Consider the following 18,390-nt stretch of genomic DNA (forward strand, 5'->3'; position numbering starts at 1 on the left):
TGAAAGAATTGGTTGGTGGTGCACAGTTTTTAAAAATACGAGCACCAAACATTATTTTAGGAAAAGCTACTACCAGACAACATTGATATCTCTCTTGAGTTTGGCTTGGGTCGTTTCCTGTTTAATGAAGCCACATTCAACCACTTATCTGAATTTGGGGTCATGGGAATGAGTCAGCGATGCAGAACAGAGAGAATGGAGAGTGTTGTTTGGCATCAGGATTCAGTTATAACATGTTGCACTTTATTATACAGAATATCAGAAAAATCCAGTCAACGCATAAGGAAAATTAGTAAAGTAGGTGAAGCTACTGATTATTCATTTGTTCTGCAGAAACCTTGAGGAGGAAAGAAATTTGAGTAGTAGGCTCATAAGTTAAGAAAGTAATTTGTAATATCACGTAAGCGTATGGCATCTATTGTATATGTGCTTTAGATAATCTTGTAAAAATTAACTTCATAATTCTAAGAGTAATCCATGCCTGTTGTCCAGTGGTGCTTGGTCTCTGTTAGTTCTCAGGGGAACAAGCTGTCCAATTCTGTTTTAGTTATTGATGTTTAATAAGTGTTGCTGGGCTTTTCAGGTGGCATTGGTGGTAAAGAACTCATCTGCCAGTGCAGGAGACATTAGAGAAGCAGGGGTTTGATCCCTAGATCGGGAAGATCCCCTGGAGGAGGGCATGGCAACCCACTCCAGTTTTCTTGCCTTGGAGAATCCCATGGACAGAGGAACCTGGCGAGATATGGTCCGCGTAAAGAGTCAGACTCGACTGAAGCGTCTTAGCATACAGTCACCCTCTTCACCACAGGTATTGCACACCAGGAACCAGGAACCATTGTGTGACTTCAGGCAAATCACTTCCTTTCCAGACCTCATTTTTCTTGTGGCCTCTTTTTAATTGATTTTTAAGCCTCAGTTCCTTTCTTAGTTCATCAAACCTGCTGATTCTATTTGCATCATCAGTGTATTTGTTTTGCCGCTAGATGGCAATAATGTACCTTTGAACCCTGTGGCCTCTGAGTTCTCAGAATCGGGGATCTGAAGGAGCCTTGGAATTTTTGCTTAATCCCCACCCCCCACCCATTTAACAACTGGGGAAGTGAGACTCAGAAGTTAAGTGACATGGCCAAGGTCATTCAGTTCTTCAGAACCTCTTGAACCCCAGTCAATCTATCTTTCTATTCCTGTTTCTCTAGGGGGCTTTTGAGGGAAGTTCAAAGAGAGATCATGTTTTCAACCATTCCTGCTTTTGGTTAATTATTTAAAAAATAATTTAAAACCATTCTTCAAGTATGTATGTCATATTCAAAATAGTCTGCTTTTGTGTCTCTGTATTGGCTTCTTCCGAGTAGAAAATTGGACTGTCAACTTCTAAAAGGCCACTGCCTGCCTTCACAGTCCACCCTGGAAATGAGCATCACAGCAGTCTCCACCAGAGCCTCCGCGATGGTTATTATCTTTCTCCATTCTTGCCCAGTCCCTTGGTGAGAGGTTTGCCTTTCAGTTCTTTGCTCCAGGTAAACATCCATTCTTCCGCTTCATCTTTATCCGTTTGCCTATCAGGAAAACTTTCTGAGGGAGAGGTAGATAATGCTCCAGTTCTTAAAAACTTGATCTCCTGGGTCTTCCCAGCATGTGTTAAGTGGACTGTTTCCTTTCCCACCCCCTCTGCTGCTGACAAGAATGGCCCTGCCACGAACCATGGCTGTGTGTGGGCAGAACGGTGTAGAGGGAGGCAGCATGGTCATGCGGAGATGACGGCCTCTGGAATCACACTGATTCCACTGAATCACACTCAGATCTCTCCTTCATCGCTGACTGACTCTGGTCTGTGTTCATCTCCCCAATGAGGGTGCTGTCTGCTGCCTTGCAAGGCCATTTGTGAGGAATAGACAGGGTGATGTGTGGAAAGCACATAGTATCAGTGCTCGGCTACATAGTAGGTGTTCACTGTTGTTGTTCAGTCGCCTAGTCACGTCCAGCTCTTTGTGACCCCATGGACTACAGCATGCCAGGCCTCCCCATCACTTACCATCTCCTGGAGTTTGCTCAGACTCAAGTCCATTGAGTCGGTGATGCCATCCAACCATCTCCTCCTCTGACGCCTTCTTCTCTTTCTGCCCTTGATATTTCCCACCATCAAGGACGTTTCCAATGAGTCTGTTCGCATCAGATGATCAAAATACTGGAGCTTCAACATTAGTCCTTCCAGTGAATATTCAGGGTTGATTTCTCTTAAGATTGACTGGTTGGATCTTCTTGCTGTCCAGGGATCTTCTCCAGCACCACAGTTCAAAGGCTTAATGGTGTTTTAAAGCTTAAAGGCTTCTTTGGTGTTCTGCCTTCTTTATGGTCCATCTCTCACAACTGTACGTGACCACTGGGAAGACCATAGCCTTGACTATACAGACCTTTGTCAGCAGAGTAATGTCTCTGCTTTTCAACACACTGTCTAGGCTTGTCATTGCTTTCCTGCCAAGAAGCAATCGTCTTATGATTTCATGGCTTCAGTCACGGTCTGTAGTGATTTTGGAGCCCAAGAAGAGGAAATCTGTCACTACTTCCATCTTTTCCTCTTCTGTTTGCCATGCAGTAACGGGGCTGGATGCCATGATCTTAGTTTGTTTAATATTTAGTCTTAAGCTGGCTCTAGGTGCTCATTAAATGCTAATTATTCTGGTTGCTATTGTGTGGAGAGGAACAGGAGTGACTGTGGTGTGTGAGGAGCCCAAGAGAGGAGCCCGGGAGTGGGTCTTAGCCAGAGGAGCCAGTTTTTTTTTAATGGAGACCAAAGGAAAGGATGCAGGTATGTTAGGGTCTGTGTCACTGTTGTAGAGAAATAGTGTAGAGTTGTGCCGCTCAGTATGGTAGCCACCAGCCTCATGTGGCAGTTGAGCATTTGAAGTGTGGCTGGTCCAAACTGAAATCTGCTGTTAGTGTAGGACACACACCAGGTTTCAAAGACTTCATATGAATGAAGTGAATATAAAATATCTCACTGATCTTGTATACAAATAACATGTGTAAATGATAATATTTTAGATATGTAGATCTAAGTAAAATGTTGTTAAAATTGATTTCACTCATTTCTTTTTACTTTTAAAATGTGACTGCTAGAAAATATAATGAGGCTATCATTATATTTCTGTCTGATAGCATTAGACTAGGAGATGGAGACCTTTTGTATGCAACCATATACAATGTTAACTTGGGGATTCATGTAAGTTTTAACTTTTTTAAGCTTCTTTTGAATTTTTTTCTTTTATGATATTCTCTTCTTAAGAGCATGACCATCCTAAATCAAGATGTCAATCAGGGTAATATAGGTTAAGTAAGAGTTAAAAAAAAAAAAAAAGTAAAAGAGGCAACAAATATACTCCTTCAGATCAGATCAGATCAGATCAGATCAGTCGCTCAGTCGTGTCCGACTCTTTGCAACCCCATGAATCGCAGCATGCCAGGCCTTCCTGTCCATCACCAACTCCCGGAGTTCACTGAGACTCACGTCCATCGAGTCAGTGATGCCATCCAGCCATCTCATCCTCTGTCGTCCCCTTCTCCTCCTGCCCCCAATCCCTCCCAGCATCAGAGTCTTTTCCAATGAGTCAACTCTTCACACCTCAAAATCCAAGGACCCCAATTGAGATGCAAGGTATAAATGGATTTTTGATGGTTTAGTGGGTCATCTAGAAGCAATTAGAAGATACTAGAGTTTTTTTTTTTAAGCCATTGCATGATTCAAAAAATAGGGTGTGTACAGAAGTCGTCTCCCATCTTGATTATTTGTCATTAGGAGATGAAAAGCTACTAGCAGTCAATGATCCTAGAATTTTTTTAGATGCAAATTATTGAAGCAATTACACAAATGATCAAGAGTAAAAAGAAAAGGGAATCACAGTACTATATATTAAATTGTTATCGGCTTGATTTTCATTAAACTTATTTTGGTATTAAGACATTAGTTAAAAAGGATTGACTTGTTTTAAAAACTTAGATAGTAATCTCATCACCAGCTTATGTTGGAGCTGTAAGATAGTTGCTAATTTCAGACATTTATATAATCTTTGTCTTTTGAGGTAGATTGAAAAATAAATTTTCAATTTTTATTTTCACTTGAGTTTATACTCACTGTTTTTTATGACACATATGAAATAGTTCTGTTGTCAGTTTGTTCTTTGCTGATGCAGGAAGCGAGCAGGGCATATGCATTTTGAGAACTTTGTGGGCACTTCTCATTTTTCTTGATTTGATCGCAGGATGAGATAGTCCTCATTCCAAGTAAACTTGCTGCCATGATTCTTTGAGGGTATAACATGCTGTCACTTGTAAGAGGCAATGTATTTTAAGTGCCACCTTGTATAGAAAATTAAATGCTGATTTCCTAGGTGGCGCAGTGGTAAAAAAATCTACCTGCCAATACAGGAGATGCAAGAGAAGGGGGTTTGATCCCAGGGTAGGGAAGACTCCCTGCAGGAGGAAATGGCAACCCACTCCAGTATTCTTGCCTGGAAAATCCCATGAACAGAGGACCCTGACAGGCTACAGTCCATGGGGCCACAAAGAGTTGGACGCAACTGAGTGACTGAGAACACACACACGCACAATAAAAGTCTGATCAACTATTGGTTATTAGCATTCAGAGACGTTAAATGGAAAAAAAGTGCACCTTATAAATGATGAATTATAATACACAGATTTTGAAACTTTTGAGTAGACTAGAAGGAAGCTTTGTTTTATACATTAGCATCAGACTTTAGGCCCTCTCAGAGTGAGTCACTTTCAGTGAATGTGGTTTAGTGCATTGGAACTCTTTTCATTTGATTCTTTAAATAACCAGACAAAAGAAAAGTGTAATGAGCTACTTTTTAAGTTGCTGGAGTCCCTTGATTCAGAAAAGGGAACTTCTAACTTAATTTCAACCTCTGCATCTCCCACTGACCCCCAGACACACACCAACCCTGTTTTCAGCCATTACCTATGCTTCTAACAAAATTTGTTCTCTTAAAGGCTGCTGATAGCAGTTATTTATAGTCTCTTGTAAATTCAGGACAAAGTGTTAAATTGCCCAGGAATATTTGCTTTCTAAGCCTTATCTCTAATTATCGACTGAAAATCTTTATCTGCTTAAAGAACTTTGAGGCCTCAACTAGCCGTATGGAACAAGTTTTGTATGAATGGGGGAGGGTGCGGGCAGCCTCCTGTCCGCCTCTGTGGAAGGCTGTGGACGGGTAACAGAGCAGCTCGTTTCCTTTCCCACCCGGCAGTGTTCAACCACGTCTGTCTGCTGGCTCGCTGCCCTCATACTGGCAGTCAGAGCAAGTAAGAGAGCAAATTCCTTCTACCGTTGGCCTGACTGACTGTATCTGAGAGGAAAGCAGAGTTGTAATAGCTGCATTTCTGACTAATTTCATTGAATTTTTATCAGTTTTATCTTCCTTTTGATAGAGGCTATTGAATTTTAAGGAAACCCTGTGATGTAAAGAATTCTTTTGTAATTCTCAATAGCCACTTCCTACTTACCTGTTTTCTTTTTTTTTTTAATTAATATATTTTTTTAATTGGAGGTTAATTACAATATTGTAGTGGGTTTTTGCCATACATGGACATGAATCACCCATAGATGTACATGTATCCCCCAGCCTGAACCTCCCTCTTACCTCCCTCCCCATCCCATCCCTCATAGTTACCTGTTTTCCACATCTCTAAATTTACAAATCTTACTGACTTAAGTCAGGCTTTCCACTGTGAATGACTCTTTGGTAATCCAGATTCTGAGCCTACTTTTTCTAAATTTTTTCAGGCATTCCTAGGCAGGTACATGCCAAGGCAGTTTGGCTCTTGGTTAAACAGCAAAAGTATACTTGTGGTCCAATTTGAAGATGGAAGCAAAACTTTTTCCTCTCAAGTTTGTAATACGATCATCACTTGTGACTCTGCTGATGCTTTGTATACTTTTTACATAGTTACATTGATGCTCAGTAAAAATGTAAAGTTAATTTATCATATTGGGGCTTATCAACAGAGCTCTCCATTGTGTTCATGGAGTTGGTTAAAACAAATGGGTGTTTCTCAATTAAAGATGTGCAGTGTTGCACATGCTTTCATTTTTGAATTAGTTTTGAAAATTATATGGAAAAGTATCATCTCCATAGCTAAGGTTTCTAGTTTAAGATACAATGTAAGGCAGTATTTATGATATAGCTCTGTAGACTACTAGTGTAGTGTGTTTGTTGATAGCATCCTACGGGGTTTTCAGATTAATCCTATAAATGTCTCTATGTGTTTGAATGACTTCGTCTTTTGGTCTTGCAGCTCGGAGTGTGGTTTTCTCTGGGCTGTGCCTATCTGGCCTTGGAAGACTACGGAGGTTCAGCGAGGGCATTTCAGCGGTGTGTGACTCTGGAACCCGACGTAAGTTTGTTTGGTCTTCTTTCCTTATCACAGCTCTTTGGTACTGTCTAAATTATTTGAACTGTACCGTAGTTCAGAACAGCAATTCCTGCAAGTACGTAGTTTCAGTTTTGCAAGATGATTAAGTTGTAGAGATTTGTTGTAAAATATTGTGCCCATGGTTAACTGTCCCGTTGTGCACCTAAAAATTTGTGAAGAGGGTGATCTCATGTTAAGTGGGGTTTAGTTTTGTTTTGTTTTTGTTTTTCTATTAGCTTTAAAAAAATTTTTTTTATTGGAATATAATTGCTGTACAATGCTGTGTTGATTTTTGCTGTATGACATCATGAATCAGCTGTATGTATACATATATCCCCTTCCTCTCTTTTCTCTCCCACCCCCACCCACCCATTCTACCCCTCTAGGTCTCCACAGAGCACTGAGCTAAACTCCCTGTCCTTTACAGCAGTTTCTCTCTAGCTTATCACAGTAAAAGGGGAGAGAGAAAATAAGGCAGAAAGATTCAAACTTTCTATTATTTTTATGTCCAAGTAAAAGGACATCATTCCTTTTGTGCTGGAGGAAAGTGTACCATTGGTAGAAGGTCATGCCCTAAGGTATATGATTTATAAATCTAGAAATAAGTGTTTTCTTATAATATCTAAGGTATTCATAGTTTTGTTTAGAAAATAATTGTAATAAAATAGTTTTTTAGTTAAAAAATATACTTTGCTGAAATATACAGCAAAGTGTCACATATATTTTGTCACTCCCCACTATGGGCTACCTGTTAATTGCATTATTAGAAAGTTCTTTTTTTGGTAGTTTATGGTCTTTAAATATTTAACAGCTTTACTGAGATGGTAAATAACTCACATACCATATAGTTCATCCATTTAAAGTGTACAATTCAGTGATTTTTTTTTCTTTTTTAGTGTATTCAGAATTGTGCAACCATCACCACCGTTTTAGAACCTTTTTATTATTGTAAAAAGAAGCCCCTGTACCAGTTAGCGATCATTCCCCATTTCACCCAGAGACTTTGCACTCGTACCTCCCACCCCGACCCCTAGGCAACCACTGATGGATATTCTGTCTCCATACATTTGCCTGTTCTAAATGTTTCATACAAATGGAATCATACCATGAGTAGTCTTTTTGGTGGCTTTCTTCACTTAGATTAATGTTTCCACAGTTCATCCATGTTGTCTCATATATCAGCACTTCATTCCTTTTTATGGTCAAATCCTATTCCATTGTATGAGCATATCACATGTTAACTTACTCATTCATCAATTGATGGGCATTTAGATGGTTCCACTCTTCAGTTACTGTGAATCACGCTGCTGTGAACATTCACTCACAAGTTTTTGTGTAGACACATGTTTCCGTTTCTCAGCGTCTTTGTCGACGCTTGTCACTATCTGTTTGATTATAGCTGTCCTAGTAGGCAGTATCTTGTTGTGGTTTCGGTTTGCATTTCTTTGACAGCTGATTATCTTGAGCATCTTTTCATGTACTTATTGGCCATTCGTGTATCATTAGAGAAATGTTTACTCACATCCTTTGCCCATTTAGGTTATTGGTCTTTTTATTGTTGAGTTGTAAGAATTCTTTCTGTATCCTAGGTATAAGCACCATATCAGATATATGATTTACAAATTTGTTTTCCCATTTTGGAAGCTGTTTTTCACTTTCTTATAGCGTCTTTGAAGTACAAATGTTTTTAATTTTGATGAGGTCTAACCTGTTGCTTGTGCTTTGGTGTCACATTTAAGAATCCATTGCCAGATCTAAGGTCATGAAGATTAACTTATCTTTTTTTCTAAGAGTTTTATTGGTTTAGTTCTTATGTTTATGTCAAATCTAATGTTAAACCTAGTCATTAAGCTTACCCTACTGTGTGTGGTGGTGCATATTCACTAAACTTATTGTGGTAATCACTTCGCAAATATATACATGTACCAAGTCACTATGTAGTACTTCTAAAACTGTATATGCTGTCTGTCAGTTGCAGTGCTGTGTATAGCATTGTACAATGCTGTGTATCAGTTACATCTCAAAACATAACACTTTCAGATAACATGCTTTCTTTTTTTTTAGTTCAAGAATTTTATTTGGTTCTTTTTACAATTCTTGTGTTTCTACTGAGATTCCCTAATCATTCCCTTATTATGTTCATGTTTTCTTCAAATATCTGATTATATTTATAACAACTGCTTTGAAGTTTTTATATGTGTATTCCAGTATCTCCTTAATTTCGGTGTCTGTTTCTGTTAACTGATTTTTAAATTGGTCATGGATGAATTTTCCTGCTTGTTTGTCTACCTTTTTTTTTTATTATTATCATATAGTACACTTGTGGATGCTATGTTGTTGAGTTTCTAAGTTTTGTTGTCTTCCCTTGAAGAAGGTAGAGGGGTTTTTTGGCATTTGGTTAATTTCATTATGGATCAACTTAATTTTCAGCTTAGAGTAGGTCTGTTGTTGTCCTTGTTTTAGAGTTGCAGTCACCCTTCTCTTGAGGTATAACATTTTGGGGGCTGAGTTTAATCCCACGGCTGATCAGTAAGAATTCTCCACTAAGATTGGTTGAAACTTGACTAGCTCCCAGCACTTGTTTGAGCCCTGGAATCTCCATTCAGCTCACAGCTCTCTGGTAGTTGTTCCCTACTTGGCCTTTAGAAGTTTTTCCCTGCACAGTATAGCTTAGTATTGAGCCAAGGATTCAAGGAGTTGCTTATTGAGATTTCTAGAGCTTATTCTCTGAATAGATCTCTCTTCCCTGGTAGTTTGTCTTGCAAATTCAACCACCTTTGCAGCTCTGAACTCTGAACTTTTTTCTTCCTTTCAGTAAGACTTGCTGTGTTTTGTTTGGTTTCTTTCTTTCTGTGCTGTGGCCCTCTAAGTGCCTTTAGCTAGAAGTGCAGGTTGATTTTTGAGACACCTCAACAGCTCTTCTCTCAGGGATCACAGTCCTGTGTTGCCCACTGTCCAACTTCTCAAAAACAGTTGTCCTAAAATTTTGTCCAGTTAGATGTCTTTTTATGATAATAAGACTAGTCTGGTCCTAACTGTATTCTGTCCATAAGCAGAGGTCCATTGCCATTAATTTTTAAATTGTGTCTTTGGAACTTCAGAACTACATACTCTGTGTTTTATAAAATGTGGAATGAATAAGAGTAAGCATAATTTATATCATTCTTGTTAGAATCAACATTTATACAGACTTTAATTTATTGTCATTGCATAGAAAAATAGGTAGAGAAATGTGTTTGATGAAATACGTAGCCTTAACATTGGAGAACACACACTCCTTTATTCTCCTTTCTGATAAAGGATGATGGTGAAATAGCAAACCCTTTTATGATAGGAAAAACAATATTCTGCACTGCTTTAGATTTGTAATTAATCTATATATTGTATAAATACTGTTATAAATTGCCCAACTATTTTGTAAATCTAAATTTGAAAATAGAATCTTTTCTAAATTCCAAATTAAGGCTTTAACAGTTATATCATTCTGTTGATTATTTTTGTGACTTTTAAAAAATTATAAATATTAAGTTTAATTATAAATGTTTAATTTAATTTTCTTATACACTTCTAACCTTATTGAAAATTATGATTGTAAAAGCACATCTTGAGCCAAGAAGATATATTTTTGTTGGCAGCAGTTATACCTAAAGGAGAGAATAGTCTGTAACTGAATTCTCTATCATTTCAGAATGCTGAAGCTTGGAACAATTTATCAACTTCTTATATCCGCTTAAAACAAAAGTAAGTACACCAAAAAAGATGAAGAACTTTGCTTCCAAAATAAATGAATGAGATTTTCTTCAATTGAACAGTGAAACATTGTGCCTTTCCTCGTTATCTTTTTCCCCTTTCCTACCCTTATCTTTGAGTTACAATGACTTAATTTAGCCATTTGCATTCTAAGTGTAGTTTATTTCTTTAAATCACTTAGTATGTAATAAATATTTTTTGAACTCTTTATTTGAAACTGAAATTTTGTGTCCTAAATTTCATTACATGATAAAAGCAAGCATGCCTTTAGTCAGCTCAACAGACAGATTCTTTTTTTTTTTTTTTTAATTTTTTACTGGAGGATAAATGCTTTACAATATTGTGGTGGTTTCTGCCATACATCAACATGAATCAGCCACAGGTATACATATGTCCCCTCACTCTGGAACCTCCCTCACATCTCCCACCCTATTCTACCCCTCCAGCGTGTTGCAGAGCATGATTGCTTGCTGTGTACTGAACATTATTGAGAAACAGAAGTATGAACCAATGACTTCAGGGAGTTTGGGTTTAGAAAATATTATGCCATATTATTTAAAAAATTGATTAATAATCTAGGTCATATGTGGTAAGTCTCAATGAAAAGTACAAAGAGGGCTAGGATAGTAGGTAATATTTGTAGAACACTTACATTCTCTACCACTTGTATAGTCCTCTGAGGATCTCAGAGAAGAGATCATGTGTGATGCTGGTTCAGAAACACTTCTGAGAGATTGTTGGACTCAAGCTATAATTTGAAGAATTGGTAGAGGGGACAGGCTTTGGAAATAAATGGTCATTAATAGCTGTCCTTAGCCTTCTGAATTTGGGTGACCAGAAGCAGGGTGACAGGCACGAATGCCACACTTTAGGGGACAGGAAGTAAAGTCGTCCAGCTCGAGACTAGTGAGAGCCAAGATGAGAGATGAGATTGGGAAGGTCAGTTGGGGTCAAATGGCAGCATGTTCTGATTGTTCAGCTAACTAGTTGAGACTATCCTGTTGGTAATAGGAAGCCAGAGATTTCAGTGGGGATAATTTCATGAAGAGAGAAATTTCTTGAGATTTCATGAAGAGGGAAATTTATCTGATGACCGTGTGTGAGACAGACTAGAGAGGAAACGGGGGGCTGGGAAACCAGTTAGGAGACAGCTGTTGTAATAGTCCAGGCAGGAGACATCTAGGCTGGAAGAAGAAGGGGCAGATGCCAGTTTATAAAGGGGACAAGCAACTGGACTTACTGACTGGCTACAGAAAGAAAGGGAAGAGGCAAGGATGGCTGTTATCCTAGTTTTAAATAAATGAAAGGATAGATATATTTCCATGTTTGTTTGCCCTTATTTTCAAACTTAGTTTTCTTTGTGATTCATGAGTATTTCTGGAGATATCATAAATCCACATTACGTCGAGATCATGAAATGCTTCTGCTGCTCTCGGATGATAACACATAAATAAAGCACTGTTTGTTCCATCACGCTCTGTGGAAAATAATATTGTGTTCTTGATTGCAACTGATTGTGTTAAAACTCACTAGAGACTCTTTTGGTGTAAAGCAAGGGGAAGGAAAATCCCTGCCATAACCGTGGAGTGCTCTCAGTGGGTTTTTCTAGTAATCTTGATCATTGTGTATGTAGAGACCTCTTGTCCTCCAGCCCATTAACCCTAAGAATTCTAATTGCTTTCTCTCTTGGTGGTTCTTGCACATTGTTCCTCAGCTTCTCTTTGACACAGTTTTGTCTCCCTGCAGCTCCCTGAATAGTGTTTTGTGTAAAAGTGGGGTTGTAAGGTCAGAGGTAAATCACTCCTTTATTCTTGCCATTTTACTTTGCTTTCTTTGCTGCCACTGCTCCAGACATAGCTCATTTTTCACTCATGAGATTGTTACTGCAGGGGCAAATCATTACTACTCTCAAAAGAATCCTCTCCCTGCCTTAAGGTGACCCTTTACACTCCCTCATCTCTCGCTCTGCTGTTGCTGGGTTCTTCACTAAAGTGCTGTTTTCCCTTTTTCATCTGATTCCCCGAGGCATCATGGCCCTACCAGTCCCATGGGAAAGTTTTCCATTTTCCTATATAATTGTCATAGTGCATTATCATACCACCATGGTTTGATAAATGAATCCAGAATTGAAGCTCCCTAGAAAGAAGTCATACTTTCCAAAAAAATGGAATTTTATTGCAAAAATTTTGTGGGCCAAGCAACCAGGATTAGAGGATAGGAGGACACGCAGGAAAAAAGATAATCCTCCTGGTGTGGGATGCTGCTGGTTGACATCTTTTCAACAGGATAACTTCATCCCTACCCATATGTGGATGGGAGACCTTGGGAATCTCAGTCCACCTCAGGAATCTCAGTCCGCAGTTGATAGCACATCTGATGTGTGCAGAGGGAGTGGAGAAAGGGGGAAAAAATTATATGGAAACAATTTATGGCTGAATATGAAGAAGTGTTAGAGCAAGGGTACTTCCATTTTTAACTATAAAGGAGGGTAGGTCGGGGGTAAATGAATTAGTACATTCCATGACAACTTTAGGTAAATTGTTTAATGTAGAGAATACAAAACTAAACTGCAGTGAATTGGTTGTTATGAAAAGACTAAAAGACTAATTGTAAAGAAGTCATTTCAGTCAGTACCATTGATTAAATGATTTGTGTGTTCTGTGACTAGCTGAGAAAGTTACTGATGGTATGGGCACACTTCTATTTAAGTTCTTAAGGGGATGACTCCCAGACCAATGGCCTGGATCGGCCAGAAGCAGCTCCATCATCACCTTGAAAATTTGCCTTGAAGTCAGCAAAAGGGAAGTCTTGATGAAACACTTTGAGGCTCAGCAGGAGAAGAGACGTGGACCTCGTGGTCTTAAGTTCGCAAAGCAAATGCAAAAAGGCTGTTGGAGAGGGACAGATAGCTTACCCTTGAAAGAGGTTGCTATAGTTGTCCAGTAAAACATTTTTGATCTTCAAGGGAGCTATAGTGTTTGTTCAGCCAGTAGAGTAAAGCATTAAGAATCTTTCTGATAGTTAAGATGTTTAACTTTTAAAATAGGTGACATGAAGTTTTGTTGATTTCCTTGTCAATATCAAGTTCTTAAGTCTTTTTCTATTTTCTGAAGTAGCTTGGATAAGGCAAGGATTCTGCGATGGCTTGATAAACTTTTTCTGTAAAAACCACCTAACCTGGTTTTCATTTTTATTGGTTTATTTGGCTTTGTACTTGTTAAATCATTTTGCATGATTTGTTTGTGATGTTCTCATGATTTTTTAAAATACTACTGATTTTATTTATACCATTTTTCTAAATTCTAATGGAATTTCTCATGATGTACTCTGAATATAAATTAAATAAGCAGGGTGACAATACACAGCCTTGATGAACTCCTTTCCCGATTTGTAGCCAGTCTGTTGTTCCATGTCCGGTTCTAACTGTTGCTTCTTGACCTGCATACAGATTTCTCAGGAGGCAGGTCAAGTGGTCTGGTATTCCCTTCTCTTTCAGAATTTTCCAGAGTTTGTTGTGATCCACACAGTCAAAGGCTTTGGCATAGTCAGTAAAGCAGAAGTAGATGTTTTTCTGGAACTCTCTTGCTTTTTCAGTGATCCAACGGATACTGGCAACTTGATCTCTGGTTCCTCTGCCTTTTCTAAATCCAGCTTGAAGATCTGGAAGTTCACAATTCACATACTGTTGAAGCCTGGCTTGGAGAATTTTGAGCATTATTTTGCTAGTGTGTTAGATGAGTGCAATTGTGCAGTAGTTTGAGCATCCTTTGGCATTGCCTTTCTTTGGGATTGGAATGAAAACTGACCTTTTCCAGTCCTGTGGCCACTGCTGAGTTTTCCAAATTTGCTGGCATATTGAGTGCAGCACAAGCTGGAATCAAGATTGCCGGGAGAAATATCAATAACCTCAGATATGCAGGTGATACCGCACTTATGGCAGAAAGTAAAGAAGAACTAAAGAGCCTCTTGATGAAAGTGAAAGAGGAGAGTGAAAAAGTTGGCTTAAAACTCAACATTCAGAAAATTAAGATTATGGCATCTGGTCCCATCACTTCATGGCAAGTAGATGGGGAAACAATAGAACAGTGGCAGACTTTATTTGGGGCTCCAAAATCACTGCAGATGGTGACTGCAGCCATAAAATTGAAAGATGCTTGCTCTTTGGAAGATAAGTTATGACCAACCTAGACAGCGTATTAAAAAGCAGAGACATTACTTTGTCAACAAAGGTCCATCAAGTCAAGGCTATGGTTTTTCCAGTGGTCATGTATGGATGTGAGAGTTGGACTATAAAGAAAGCTGAGTGCCAAAGAATTGATGCTTTTGAACTGTGGTGTTGGAAAAGACTCTGAGAGGCCCCTGGACAGCAAGGAGATCCAACCAGTCCATCCTAAAGGAAATCAGTCCTGAATATTCATTGGAAGGATTGATGCTGAAGCTGAAATTGAAACTCCAGTACTTTGGCCACCTGATGTGAAGAACTGACTCATTTTGAAAAGACCCTGATGCTGGGAAAGATTGAAGGCGGGAAGAGAAGGGGACAACAGAGGATAAGATGGTTGGATGGCATCACTGACTCAATGGACATGCGTCTGAGTCAACTCCGGGAGTTGGTAATGGACTGGGAGGCCTGGCGTGCTGCAGTCCACGGGGTCACCAAGAGTCAGACATGACTGAGTGACTGAACTGAATGGAATTCAGCTAGATATTTGTTTCATTATTTTTTTTTCAAAGAGCCAACTTTTGATTTTGTTGATCATTTGTTTCTTTCTTAACATTTCTTCTTTCTTAGAATTATTTGGTGTTCTTCTATCAAATTAAGTTGAATATTTTAACTCATTTCCCATCTTTCATAATTATAACCAATCCATGTAAAAATTATAAAATTTTCTCTAAATACTGCTTTTTGTCTCTAAATGCTATATCTTGCAGATAGTGATGTATAATACTTTCTTTAAATTCTAAACATTTTGTACTTTCTAATATGAATTTCTGCCCCCTCATTGGTTTCTTTACTTTAAGAGTGCATTTCAAGTTTGTAGGCATATGTTTTTTTAACTCTACTTACTATTGATTTTTTATTTAGTTGCAAAGAATATAGTCTACAGACTTTTAGATTTACTTACTAAAAACACAACTCCTAATTATATTTGTTCTTAGTAATTAAGTTACTGACATGCTTCCTCTGTTTCTCTTGTCATCATTGAATATTTCTTATATCCCTTTTCTTCTCTTTGAAAGTCCTATTATTTTTGCAAGAGGAGACCCTTGAATAGTTCTTTTAAGTAAGGGCCAGTGGTAAAGTTTCCTGTTTTTTGTACATGTTAAAATTTTTGATATTGCATTTATTCCTAAGTGTTAAGTTTAGTTGATGATAAAATTAATTTTCACTTAACACTTTATAGGTAGTGTTTTATTGTCTTCTGTCATCTTTTGCTACTTATGAAATATCTGCTGTTCTCTGTCATTCTTTTATAGGTTTTAGGATTACCTTTATGTACTGTGGTTTCACATAATATGTCTAGGTGTTGGTTTACCATTATTTAGAATACTCAGTACACAAAATACACTTTTGATCATAGAATTTAGATCTTTGTTTAGTTTTGGAAAATGCTCAGTTATTGTCTCTTCAAATATAGTGTCCTCCCATATTCTGCATGTGTTTACTCTGAAATGTCTATGGAATGTGTACTTGAATCTTACCTCTCATTCTTCCCTCTGTGTGTTTATTATTCTTTTTATTTTTTAATCTGAATTCATTTGAATTTCTCACTATTATCTCCCAGTTCATCAGTTCTTTCTTTGTGTGAAACTAGTTTTTGTCACATGTTGAGGTTTTTTGGTTTGTTGTTTTTAATGTCTTTTGCAGTTTCAGATTTTCTACTTGGTTTTTATTCGTGTGTCCCTATTCTTACTTCATTTCTAACTTTTATTTATTCATTCGTTTATTTGGCTGTGTTGGGTCTCAGTTGCACCGTGCAGTCTTTCACTGCAGCACACGGGCTCTCGGTAGCGGCCTGTGTGCTCAGTACTTGCAGCGCGTGGGCTTATTTGCTCCGAGGCATGTGGGATCTTAGTACCCCAGCCAGGATCTAACTCATGGCCCTTGCATTGCAAGGTGGATTCTAAACCACTGGGCCACCAGGGAAGTCCCAGTTTCTACCTGTTTTGTTTGCCATTCCCTGTTAGGGAAATTTGGGGTGGTTTCGGGTTGTTTGGCCCTCTAATTTTGTTTATTAACATGAATGTTTCAGGACTGATAGAAAGTTCACATTAGCATTTTATACATTTAGGTGTGGCTTATTTAGCTATGGCTATTCATTATTGGGTTTTTTTGTTTGTTTGTTTATTTGACCTTCAATAGAGTAAAAGCTTTTAGAACATTACAAGAAGCCCTCAAGTGCAACTATGAACATTGGCAGATCTGGGAAAACTACATTCTCACTAGCACTGATGTTGGAGAATTTTCTGAAGCCATTAAAGCTTATCATCGGCTCTTGGACTTACGAGACAAATACAAAGATACTCAGGTAGGGTATTCATATTTTGTTATTTCAGTTTGTGTTTACTATTAATACTTGATTATAGAATACAAATTGTTCCCTTGACTCTACACAGGAAAATTTTGTTAAACTCAAGTAATATATAAAAGAGTACTTTTCTTGTATAGTTGAATATGCTTAGTTACGTATTAATCCTGACATTCCAATGTCAAATATGTTTATGTAATCATAGACTAAATATCACTGTGACTCAGTAATATGTGGTTTACATGTATATAGTCGGCTTGCAGAAACTTATGCTTATGTTAATCTATTACTTTGGTTATCTCAGTGTAATAGCTGGAATAAATCCCATACTCATTTATTCACTCATTAAACAGTCATCTATATAACTTTCAGATTGTTTGAACAATATAGAAATGAAGACTAACGTTTTCCTTGTACTGTTTAATAAGATGGTCTTCATCTTAGGATGAAGTCAGAACTGGTTGACTCTTAACAGTACAAAAATTACTATATCCTTTCAGAAACTGTGGGAGTCCTGAAGGCCCTGGGTTTTACATCCAATAGGATTAAATATAAAAGACCTTTTGTGGGATTAATTTGTGAAGAGACTGTATAAAGATAGGGTGTACAGGAGCTTACAGGTTACAAAGTTAGGGGGCTCGAAAATGTAACATTATATTTGCAATTATCAGCATATGCTATTAATGAATTTGGAATTATGTAAAAACAGAAATAAGAAATCAGTTCAGTTCAGTTCGGTCGCTCAGTCGTGTCTGACTCTTCGCGACCCCATGAATCGCAGCACACCAGGCCTCCCTGTCCATCACCAACTCTCGGAGTTCACTGAGACTCACGTCCATCGAGTCAGTGATGCCATCCAGCCATCTCATCCTCTGTCGTCCCCTTCTCCTCCTGCCCCCAATCCCTCCCAGCATCAGAGTCTTTTCCAGTGAGTCAACTCTTCGCATGAGGGGGCCAAAGTACTGGCGTTTCAGCTTTAGCATCATTCCTTCCAAAGAAATCCCAGGGCTGATCTCCTTCAGAATGGACTCGTTGGATCTCTTTGCAGTCCAAGGGACTCTCAAGAGTCTTCTCCAACACCACAGTTCAAAAGCATCAATTCTTCGGCACTCAGCCTTCTTCACAGTCCAACTCTCACATCCATACATGACCACTGGAAAAACCATAGCCTTGACTAGACGACCTTTGTTGGCAAAGTAATGTCTCTGCTTTTGAATATGCTATCTAGGTTGGTCATAACTTTCCTTCCAAGGCGTAAGCGTCTTTTAATTTCATGGCTGCAGTCACCATCTGCAGTGATTTTGGAGCCCAAAAAAATAAAGTCTGACACTGTTTCCACTGTTTCCCCATATATGATAATATCTCACCACTCTCATGACTTACTATATATATATATATACACACTCCAACTATTCCAAAATTTACCTTGTGTCTGGTCCTTGTTTTTTTTAGCTGCAGCCCTCCATCTATATGCATGCTTTTGCAAATTCAGCTATATAATCAGCTAAATTGTTGTAAAGCTCAGGTTCTGGGCAGTTCACTTAAAGATCTGCGACTTTGTGAAAGTCACTCAGTTGTGTCCAACTCATTGCAACCCCATGGACTATACAGTCCATGGAATTGTCCAGGCCAGAATACTGGAGTGGGTAGCCTTTCCCTTCTCCAGGGGATGTTCCCAACC

General features: G+C 38.4%; 1 protein-coding gene across 3 annotated transcripts in view; it reads left to right on the forward strand.

Moving 5' to 3' along the window:
• TTC27 (tetratricopeptide repeat domain 27) overlaps window positions 1-18,390 on the forward strand; it is a 185,015-nt gene that overhangs the window by 138,919 nt on the left and 27,706 nt on the right. For all 3 annotated transcript variants that reach the window (XM_010809874.4, XM_005212535.5, NM_001075862.1), the window contains 3 exon segments: window positions 6,313-6,411; window positions 10,118-10,170; window positions 16,544-16,709. In XM_010809874.4, coding sequence (XP_010808176.2) covers window positions 6,313-6,411; window positions 10,118-10,170; window positions 16,544-16,709 — 318 coding nt within the window.

This window comes from Bos taurus, chromosome 11 (assembly GCF_002263795.3).
Source record: "Bos taurus isolate L1 Dominette 01449 registration number 42190680 breed Hereford chromosome 11, ARS-UCD2.0, whole genome shotgun sequence".
NCBI classification, from domain to species: Eukaryota; Metazoa; Chordata; class Mammalia; order Artiodactyla; family Bovidae; genus Bos; species Bos taurus.